The 10,350-nt window shown below is 55.1% G+C and overlaps 1 protein-coding gene across 1 annotated transcript; it reads right to left on the reverse strand.

Annotated features, from left to right (window-relative positions):
• Positions 1-1,617: 1,617 nt before the first annotated feature.
• Positions 1,618-9,129, reverse strand: TENT5B (terminal nucleotidyltransferase 5B). Its single transcript, XM_004741079.3, has 2 exons — positions 8,648-9,129; positions 1,618-3,552 (listed from the first exon to the last, which is right to left on the reverse strand). The coding sequence occupies exons 1-2, from the start codon at positions 8,909-8,911 to the stop codon at positions 2,533-2,535; spliced, it is 1,284 nt and encodes a 427-aa protein (XP_004741136.1). The 5' UTR covers positions 8,912-9,129; the 3' UTR covers positions 1,618-2,532.
• Positions 9,130-10,350: the final 1,221 nt, after the last annotated feature.

Here is a 10,350-nt window from a genome sequence, read left to right on the forward strand (position 1 = left end):
ACATGCCCACACTTCCCTGACCTCTCTGGCACCAGCTTCCTTGTCTGTAAAAGTGGAAATAATTGCTCTTCTCTCAAGGATGAAGTGGAAGGTAGTGACCGTGAAGACTTCAGCTTAGTGCTTGGCCCTGAGAGAAGACTCCAGAAAGGGCAGCTGCTCCTGGGAGCTCCAGGCTCATGCTCTCCCACACCTCACACCCATGTGTGTCGCAGCGGCGAGAGCGTGCATGCCTGTGCAAGGCCAGCCAGACACCCTCAGGCACATGCACCCTCCCCCAGACACGCCTGCTGGTTGCATGTGCCCATGAACAGATTCCCTCTGCCCGGAAGCTCTCTCCCCAGACATCGCAGGGCTTGCCAGCCACTAGCCTTTGTGTCTTTGATCAAATGTCACCCTCTTGATGAGGTCCGCCCCTTTTAAAGTCACGTACCCTGGCACTTCCAATCCTTTACCCTGCCACGTACTTTTAAGCATCATTGACCTTCTAAGACTGTATTATTTAGTTTATTTTCTGTCTACCGTATTGGAGTGCAATCTTCAGGAGAGTCGGGAATCTTGGTCTTTTGTTTGCGGATTGATTCCAGCTCCTACTGCTTGCTTTATACACGGTGGAGGTCCCTTCATGCCTACACCAGGATCTGGGAGAAACAATCTCTCCCAAGCCCCGAGCTGGGTGGGTGCAACCAGGGTTGGGGTTGGAGGGGCTGTTTTCATCACCAAGCCAAGAAAGTCTTAACTACTCACCCTTCTAGCCCTTTTGAGCCCTGAGGGGACTCACTGAGCAGATGAGGTGACTGGACTCACCCAGGTCACCTGGGGCCTCCTCGGAGGCCTTGTTTTTTTCAGCCTGGATGGAACCATCAAAGCCACCACTTCAGAAACCACTAATGAGGCTGAATATGTTAAGGGCTTTGCCATCCCTGGATCAAAGGGGCTGGGTAAACAGTGGGCAGCGTCCAGGCCAGTGACTGGCTGATGGCCCGAGGGAAGCGCTCCCGGGGAGCCTGGCATGGCCCCCAGCTGGGTTTGGAAAGGAGACCCTGCCCTTCTAGGGGACCCGTTTAGAACAGGCCAGAGTGTGCCCATCGCACCTGGGAATAATAGAGGATGGATGGAACCTTCCTCCTAGGTCGGGAGGCCAAACCTGGGCTCTCGCTCTGGAGGACGCTAGGAGTCCCCAAGTCTCGGCGCCCACCACTGAAGGGCTCTCCAATCCATATTCACTCAGCTTGTCCTCCACCGGCTTCCTGAGAAGGACTGGGGTTGGGTGGGCCAAGGGTCAAGAAGCCCTGAGCACTGGGTGTGAGGCCAAGCCCAGGGTCATCAGGACTCCAGGTGGGAAAATGCTGAAATATTTACTCTTTAACAAGAGACTTGCCGAGGCAATTTGCAGGTACAAGTCACATGTGTAGACATGAGCTCCTAGCACAGTTCTCCAGCTGGGGCTGGTGTTGAGGGAAGGAGGAGAAACTCCCCAGCTACAGCCCAGGACTCAGACTCCAAGCCACCCCAAATGTCCCTAACCCCCAAATACAAGCCAGAGGAGGGCTGGGAGAGGCAGCCAGAGACCCCACAGCCATGGAAGTTCCTTCTCCCAGGAGAAATCATGGTGCTAGGTTTAGTGTAGACGATCTTTATTGGCAGGTGTTAAGAGTGCAAAATGGTGACAAATCCAGAGGGATGGGAAAGGAGGTGGGGGCATGGTTCCCTTCCTCCGAGTGAAGTAACCAGGCCACTGGGGTGGGAGCACTTGACTGGTCACTTTGGGCCCAGTACCCTTCAAAGAACGAAATCCTAGGCGGAGGGATCCCCACACCATAGGGGAAGGGAGCAATACTCTAGAAGGGGCATGGGCCGTGTCGTACGCTGGCAGCTCAGCTCCTGCTCGCTTATGCACCTGGATAGCTTTGAGTAAGGGTGGGCTAACCCTATCCCTCTGCAAACCCAGGTAGCTGCGTCCTGCCTCAGCTTCCCTCTTCCCAGTGCCTAGTCCGGTTGGATTGTCCCAGCAGGTGTTTAGCCCAAGCCAGAGTACCCAGAGTGAGTAGTTCCTATAACATACCATATTTTAGCCATTGTGTGGGTTGCAGGCCTTCTGAGGCTGCTGGGATCACTGTGGGCTGGCTTGCCCCAAAAAGACCCTTTCTGGGCCACAGAAATCAACCTGAGACCTTCTAGGCCACAGAAATCAACCTAAGGTGATGAGCATTGAGGCTGCCAGCCCAAACATGCTTTGTCTCCTGAAGGGAATGGACCTCCAAGACAAACAGCCCCTGCACCCCACCATCATGCTGGTCCAAAAGTGGGGTACAATAACCCACAGGTCTATCAAGAACCCCGGCCTGGCCTGAACCCCCACCAGGGGCCTCATTCGGGGATGAGCCGTGTCTGGTCTGTTCAGTCAAAGGCCCAACCCTACAGCAGTGCTGGGCCACTTGGCACAGGCTGCTGGTCTCTGGTCACATCTCCTACACACTCCTGGAGGCCCCACATCCTGAGGAAAGGCCAAGCACCTTCTGGCCAGGGTCTGAGTCAGTTACAAGGCAGCCAGGTGGGATACGAGTGGGCCCGAGCCAGCAGAGGTTGCACAGGAGTCACGTAGTAACTGACGGTGGCAGGCATGACCCCGTCGGGGCCCAGGGGGCGCCAGGCCAGGGCAGCAGCTGCAGCCGGGCCCTGCTCGGCCAGCGCCTGGAGTGCCAGCATGGCGATGAGGTCCAGTGTCTGGCGACGCTCGTGGCTCATGAGGCACACAGTGCTCTCATTGACCACCCGGTGCAGTGTCACCAGGCAGGCGTAGCGGCGGGCCGAGTCGGCTCCGCTGAAATGGGCCTCCAGGTAGCGCTCCAGTGTGCGCTGCTGCTCCACCAGGTCTGGGAAATCGATGAAAAAGCGGGAGCACATGTACCGTTGCAGGGCGCGCGCATCGGTGCCCGGCTGAGGCCGGAAGCCCCGCACCAGCAGGTGACAGTACTTGAGGAGGCCACCGCCACGGATCTCTTCGGGGCTGCGTGTGGCAATGATGCGGCGCCGCAGGTGGTCCAGGGCCTCGGCAAAGTCCCCATACAGGCTCTCACCAGTCACGGTCGGGTGGAAGGCCTCAGACATGGGCGTGGATGAGCACTGGCCAAAGAGCAGCAGAGAGTCCAGGATGATCTGGAAGGAGTCCACGCTGAATTCAAACTGGCGTCGGACCGAGTCCACAAACTTGAGCTCCATGTTCTTGCCACTCTTGTTGGACAACGAGATGAGGCTCCAGCGGTCCGTGTCTGTGCACACCTTCACCAGCTTCTGCACGTATGCCTCCTTGAGCGTCAGCGGGGTGATCTTGGCCCGGTTCACACCGGCCGGCAGGAAGTCCAGCAGGCAGGCCAGCACCACCTCCTTGGTCAGCTGGAAGGATGCCTCGCTGCGCAGGTCCACGCGGAACACCAGGTCCAGGTCTTTGTAGCCCAGGCCACTCTCAGGGTGCAGCACGTGGCTGGCGGCCGAGCCGTGTAACCGCACCCCGTGAACGTGTAGTCCCCGCTCCTCCAGGCGGCTGCGGACCACCTGCAGAAGAGATGGCAGGGCGGAGAGGGGTCAGGAGCCTGGGCCCCTGGGTTCCCCTCCATGCGTCCATGTAATAATCACGCCAGCTACCATGCCTTTGGAAAGTCTTTTAACCCTCTAAAGCTTTGATTTCCTAATCTGGAGAATGGCTCCTGGGAGCAAAGACTCCAGAAGAACAGCGCTAATGACAGCAAACACATACACAGAATTTACTAAATGCCAGGTCCTGATCCAAGCACTTTATACATTCAGATATAAACTCGTATAATTCTCACAGTTACCTATGCTATAAGGTAGGTACTATTATTCCCATTTTACAGAGGGGAAAACAGAAGCACAGAGGAGGAAAGTAACTCATCCAAGGTCATACAGCCAGGGAATTAAACTTGGGGAGTTCAGGTCTTATTCACTGCGGTATTCTACCTCTCTAAAACTTCAAGTAAAACACTTCGCTTTGCGCCAGCCATGATACTAACTGTTCAGATGTGTTAGGCATGTAATTGCAATTCATGTGCATTACTACATTAACCCTCACAATAATCCTGCATTTAGGCATTATTGCCCAGTTTATAGATGGGGGACCACAGGCACAGAGAGGTTAAGTAACATGTCCAAGGTCAGAGAGTAGCCAGGCGGAGACTGGAACCCAGGCCAACTGGATTCTCCAGTCCATTTAAGTTCTTTTGACTAGCACATATTCACCTTAATGCATCTTAATGCACAAGGACCCTGTGAGACAAATGTTGCCCTTGTTTTAGAGCGGAGGAAACTGGTTTGCAGTGGTGCAACCCCTGAGATTCGAGGTGGGGAGGCATTAAGAAGTGGCAGGGCTGGCACTGAAAACCCAGACCCTTTCTGCTCTTGGGACAGGAGAGGGTGATCATCTCAGAAAGCGCTCAGCGCCCAGCCCAAGTGGGAAGAGATGCCGCAGACCCCGGCAAACCAATCATCTTCAATTTTGAATCTGTTCCTTTGGCCAGAGGCATCTTTCTGGGGCTAGGACCATGTGGGGGAGAAGAACCGAGCTGGGCCCAGACGTTCAGTTTTCTCAGCAACCCAGTGTACTCCAGGCACCGTCCTGAAAGTGACCAGGCAGCATTCCTGCCTTGAGTGATTCTGCAACCCCGCCTTGCTGCCAAGTCAGCACCCAGCACTGGGCTGGGCTGCCCTCCTCTCTTCTCAGGGAATTACTGCAAAGAATGCACTTAAGTGCTGAGGAGGCAAGCCACAGTGGGGCAATCTGAGGCGGGCGGCTCCCTCCAGGAAGGCTTCCGGGAGGAGGACCCCAGACTAGGGGAAGGTATTGTAATGGCTACAAGGGTAAGCAACTGGCCATCAGGAACATGCTGTGGGAGGAGCTGGGGGCAGGGAGGGCAGGGAGGAACACCCATTAGGCACCTATTGAATACCTGGACCTTCTCACCAGAATCTATGGAGGAATCGATGTTCTCTCTCTCTCTTTTTCTTTTTAAAGATTTTATTTTTAAGTAATTTCTATACCCCTCATAGGGCTCCAACTCACAACCCGGGATCAAGAGCTACATGCTTCATTGACTGAACCAGCCAGATCCCCAGATGGGTGATGATTCTCTATGATCTCCAAGTTATAGCCGGGGAAACCAAGGCTCACAGAAGTGTCATCATCTGCCCGAGATCACGTACAGGCGCCTTCAAATCCAGGTGTGGCTGACTCTCCTCCCCTCATATTGCCCCCAGGGTTTGGAAGGAGCAGAGACTAGACCCTAGGGTTCTAACACTCCCTCTCTTTCAAAACTTCAAAGTGAGGGCGACCCTCCAGTCACTAAAGCTGAGTCAAGGTAGTTAGGAATGGGAGGGTGGGGTTGGGAGATGCCTTGGCCAGATAGACTGGGAAGGCTGGAGGTAAGGGGCCAGTTGCTACAGCCCGGCCTGTGGGACTTCTCACCCACACCCTGGAAGCTGGCAGCTATGCCCATGTAGGCCAAGGAGAGAAACAGACAAGACCTTGTCCCCAGGACCCTGCCAGACTTACAAAGTCGACCAGCCCCCTCCCCAGATCCCAGTAGAGCTGACGGAGCCTTACTCAGTGCCAGCACCAGCTCCCAGGCTGCTGCTCACCCCAGGGCATGGCATCTGGCCTGGTGAGTAGGTAGCAGTACCCTTGTTAAACCGCCTGCGTCAGGCCGTGGGGCTGGCTGTGTCAGCCAGCCGGCAGCTGCTGTCCCTCTCCCAGGTGTGACTATAGCCAGCCGGGCAGGCGGACCCCAGATACCGCCACACCCAAAGACTGCAGGGCAGCTTAGAGTCTCCTGAATCAGACTTTCCAGCCATGAAGGGGGCAGTGGCTGCACCCTCCTTTCTCCTGTGCCAAGGGCCTCCCCAGAATCGCTCTGTTCCTGGGCCACTGCCAAGACCTACAGCGGGTGGTGGGGGGGTGGGGGTGGGGGGACTATGGGTGCTGTCAGCGAGCAGGTCACAAAACTCCAATCTGGAGCTGACTAATGCAGGCCCTCTTGCTGCAACTAGAGAGATCAGATTGTCTCATTCAGTTCCCTGGGCCCAGAGAGAGCAAAGGACTTATCCAAGGTCACACAGCTAGTTAAGTGGCTGAGTTTAATTAGAACAGGGCCTCCCAGAGTTATGGGCAGGGGAGACTCCTACAGGGGAATGGGTCCCTCTAGCTCAGGTCCAAGCAAGATGAGCATCTCTAGCTGCTCATATTGCTGCTGTAGACAAAGTCTTATGGGAAAACAGAGGGAGAAAGGTTCTAATTCTTAAATCATGGACAACCAGCATCCCGCATGACACACACCTAGCATCCTTCCCTCCACCCCACCCCAGCAACCCCCCACCTCCTCATATAGGCAGCCCGGATGGCCCTCATCCCCATGCACACCAAGCACCTCTCTCCACGCCCCATATACACCCAGCACCCCCACCAGTTTGTGAAACTACCAGCTGCAGATTCCTGCCAGGAGATGGACCTTCTTCCCTGGGGATGCAACTGTACAGGCCAGGGGAAGGCACTGTTCCCTTTGGATTCTGGAACCTGAAAGGGTGTGGTAGAGTAGTCCAACTCTTCAGCATTGAACAGATAGGGACACTGGGCCCAGCAAAGGGAACGGACAGTACTCTAGGTCCAGAGCTGGCCAGATGTCCAGCCTCCCAGGCCAGCTCTGAAATATCGGCTGCCTCTCTCCACCACAGTCAGCAGCTCCCTGCTCTGTGATATCTTTGCCCTTAGTCTAGAACACTCTCCTATTAGGGGCTCAGGAAGTCACTTCCTATTGGCCTACAGTCCTCACCACCTGGCAGGGAGCACCTGAAGGGCGAGAGGCTGGGTCCCAGGCATATCTAGAGCCCTGGTGTCCCGACTAGGGATTGGCACAGAGCAGACACTAGTAAAGGCACTGGGCAGGGACTTCCCCTCCAGGGCACCCTTCGTCCCTGCAGAGGGGAGTTTCCACACGGGGCTCCTCCTTCCCTCATGTCTGAAACAGTCCTGGAAAGACAGTAGTTGGAGCCCCAAGGTTGACCTGAGTGTCCTGGGAAGAAAAGCCTCAACTGGTTTCCTAATTACCCCATGACAGCGGGCAGCGGAGGAATGCCTCAGTGAGCACCACTGGGGCTGTGGGTGAGTCAGTTCTGGGGAATCTGCCCCCACCCCCTCCCATTCCCTGGGAGGGAGGGCGAGGTAATCCCTTAGCAGACACCCCTCCTCCTCAGTGGAGGCTGAGACCATAGGAGACAGGGGAGTGGCTGGCTTCACTAGCTTCTGTGGATAGCTCCCCAGAAAGAAAGTCCGTCTACTGGCAGAAATATACAAGAATTGTGGCTGGATTTTCTGGTTTCTATAAGAAGACTTCCCTAATACTTAGAAGTTGAGTCTTGGGAGGTGGGGAAGAGGTAGGAAGACTTGAACCTGAGCAGGTATCTCCCAGGAAGACCCATGATCCTCCAGGTTTGATTTTTACCTCTTTAGGTACTCTTAGACAGCTTAGACAGCCCCCCCTTGGAGCCTCAGCTTCCCCAGCCACAAAATGGGTGTAGTGATTGCCATTCTGGCATTTCAGAGTATACCAGCACCTAGGTTATACAGATAAAAGAGCAATTTGAAGGGCACCGGGATGGCTCAGTGGGTTAGGCCTCTGCCTTTGGCGCAGGTCCTGATCTCAAGGTCCTGGGATCAAGCCCCGCATCGGGCTCTCTGCTTGCCAGGAAGCCTGCTTCCCCCTCTCTCTCTGCCTGCCTCTCTGCCTGTGATCTCTCTCTCTCTCTCTGTGTCAAATAAATAGAAAAAAGAAAAAAGAAAGAGCAATTTGAGGGGTGTCAAAAGTTAGGTAAAAGGAAGAGGGAATCTAAGGAAGGAGAGAAGGCTACCAGAATTCTCTTTTTCTGCTCCTCAGTAGACACCACGGCCAACCTTCACTTCCAGTTCTGGGGAAGGACACTGGACACCCAATGTCGCCTCCACCACGCAGGCATCAGGTCTGGTTTGGTGCTTAGTTAATCTCCTGCCACAACCCCAGCTGAGAGGGACAGAGTCCTTTTTGAGATTTCTGGGATTTTCCACTTAGCCACAAAGTTCTTGAGCCAGGGCTGAGGAAGCACAGGACAAAGTCTGCCGCAAGAACCTCCAGAGAAGGAAGGAGTGTGTGTGTGTGTCTTGGGGGGTGGTGAAGCCCAACGATGAAGATTTGGGGATGAAAAAAACCCATTTTGAACCCAAGCACGCACACCTACCCATCCAGGGCTTCCTGGTATCCTTAGTCTCAGCAGACAGGGCCGCTCTCCTGCTGCCCCCCACCCCACCCCAAGCACCACCGCAGCCAAGTCCCGCCCCATTCTCCTCCCAGTACCTCACCAGGGCCAGGGTGAATGGTGCGGGAGGAATCGAGGCTCTCCTGAGGCAGAGGAAGGGAAAGCCAAATGGAGGGAGCATGGTCTACTACTACTCATGCTCTGTGTTGGATTTTGTTACAGTCCCTGTCCATCTCTAAGTCTCATTTTCCCTAGCAGTGCAGAGAATCGAACAAACTCTGGGTGCCTCCTAGCACAAGAATCTGTCAGGCTGGAGACCCCATAACTCCCCACCCCCTTCCCAGGGCCCGCTCACCTGCACAATCTGCCGGGGCTGCACGCTCAGAGTGGGGAAGTTGCCGCGCCCGTGAATGGGAATCGGTTCTTTCAGGAGCGCGTCCAGTCGCTTCACCTGTGGCCAGCCTAGCCCACTCAGGTGCCGTCCTAGGGAGGCCGATGAGGCCTCCGGGTCGGGGCCGCCGCCTGCCGGGGCGGCCGTGGCCACCGCCGAGGCCGCAGCCGTCCCCACCTGCGCAGCTGCCTGGTCCAGACTCTCAGCTCCACTCTCCGACGGCATCATTAGCCCGGCCCTGGGGCCCCGACGGCAGAAACCGGCGGGGGTGGACTAAGGGGAGAAGGGCAGGGAGAGCAGCTGGGCCGGGGCCAAGGCGAGGGGCGCGGCTGCCGGGACTGGATAGCAGCGACGGCGAGGCAAACTCAGGGCACACCTCCGACGGCGACGACCAACCGACCCTAGAGCCTGTAACCCAGGGCCCAGCTGACTCTTATAGGCCGCGGGCGACATGCCCATTGGTCCAGACAGCTGTCACACAGTGGGTGCGCCTCGCCTCTCGACTCCCCTGCCATTGGTCAGCAGAATTTGGCACGTGAGTCACTTGTAGCCAGAGAGATTCCGATTGGCTGGCTGGCATGCCCCTGCCCCGCCCTCCGGCCCAGGCAGAATTCCCTCCTTTGGGCCTTAAAGAACTTCTGTTCGCAATGATTGGCCCGCGAGGAGGCAGGCCGAGACTTAAAGGGACTGCGCCCTCCAGCGGCGGGCGGGAGGGAAATGACCCGTGGAGTCTGTAACAGAGTTGGACCACTAAGAAGCTCCATCTCTGTAGCCGGTTCTGGTAGGGGCTTCCTGAGCAGCTGGTGGAAGTCTTTTCTTCCAGCTTCTCAGCCTCATCAGGTCCTGTGTGCCCTCAGGCAAGTCACTAACCCCTCCTGAGCCAGTTTCCTTTTCTGTCCCAGAGAAGATGTTCAATAAACATTTTTTTAAAATTTTGATTTGATTACTTATAGTTGACAAAAACGTTTTCTTTTTTTTTGCGAAAACATTTTCAGGGTGCCTGGTTGGCTCGGTGGGTTGAAGCTTCTGCCTTTGGCTCAGGTCATGATCCCGGGGTCCTGGGATCGAGCCCCGCATGGGGCTCTCTGCTTAGCGGGGAGCCTGCTTCCCCCCTCTCGCTTTCCTCTCTGCCTACTTGTGATCTCTCTCTCTGTCAAATAGGTAAATAAAATCTTAAAAAAAAAAACCCCACATTTTCATGTATTATTTTTTCCCCCTAAATATTTTATTTATTCATTTGACAGAGACAGTAACAGCGAGAGAGGGAACGCAAGCAGGGGGCATGGGAGAGGGAGAAGCAAGCTCCCCGCTGAGCAGGGAGCCAATGCGGGGCTCCTTTCCAGGACCCTGGAATCATGACCTGAGCCGGAGGCAGACGCTCAACGACTGAGCCACCCAGGCGCCCCCATTTTCATATATTCTCTTGAAATAATATGTTTACATGTTTTTCTTTCCCACTTTACAGAGCCTAGAGGGATGAGGTTTATTGTTACTTTTGAATTCACTTTTTCTTCTGATTTTAAATCTACGTACCTGAGGTGGGATTTCGCAAATTGAATCTGCTTGATTTAACACTAAAATATTTTTTCTTAGATTAAATGTCATTCTTCTAATACTGCCCGGTCCTACAAGGCAGGCTCAGCAGGGAGTAATATTCCCAATGTTAC

The sequence above is a fragment of the Mustela putorius genome, unplaced genomic scaffold (assembly GCF_011764305.1).
Source record: "Mustela putorius furo isolate JIRA1106 unplaced genomic scaffold, ASM1176430v1.1 tig00003853_pilon_pilon_pilon, whole genome shotgun sequence".
NCBI lineage: Eukaryota > Metazoa > Chordata > Mammalia > Carnivora > Mustelidae > Mustela > Mustela putorius.

What these genes read in the sequence shown, in the direction of transcription:
- TENT5B (XM_004741079.3), bottom strand. Translation starts at nt 8,911, where the DNA reads ATGATGCCGTCGGAGAGTGGAGCTGAGAGTCTGGACCAGGCAGCTGCG. An exon ending in AGCCCCGGCAGATTGTGCAG is followed by an intron (nt 3,553 to 8,647) that starts GTGAGCGGGCCC and finishes TCTCTTCTGCAG; the next exon opens with GTGGTCCGCAGCCGCCTGGA.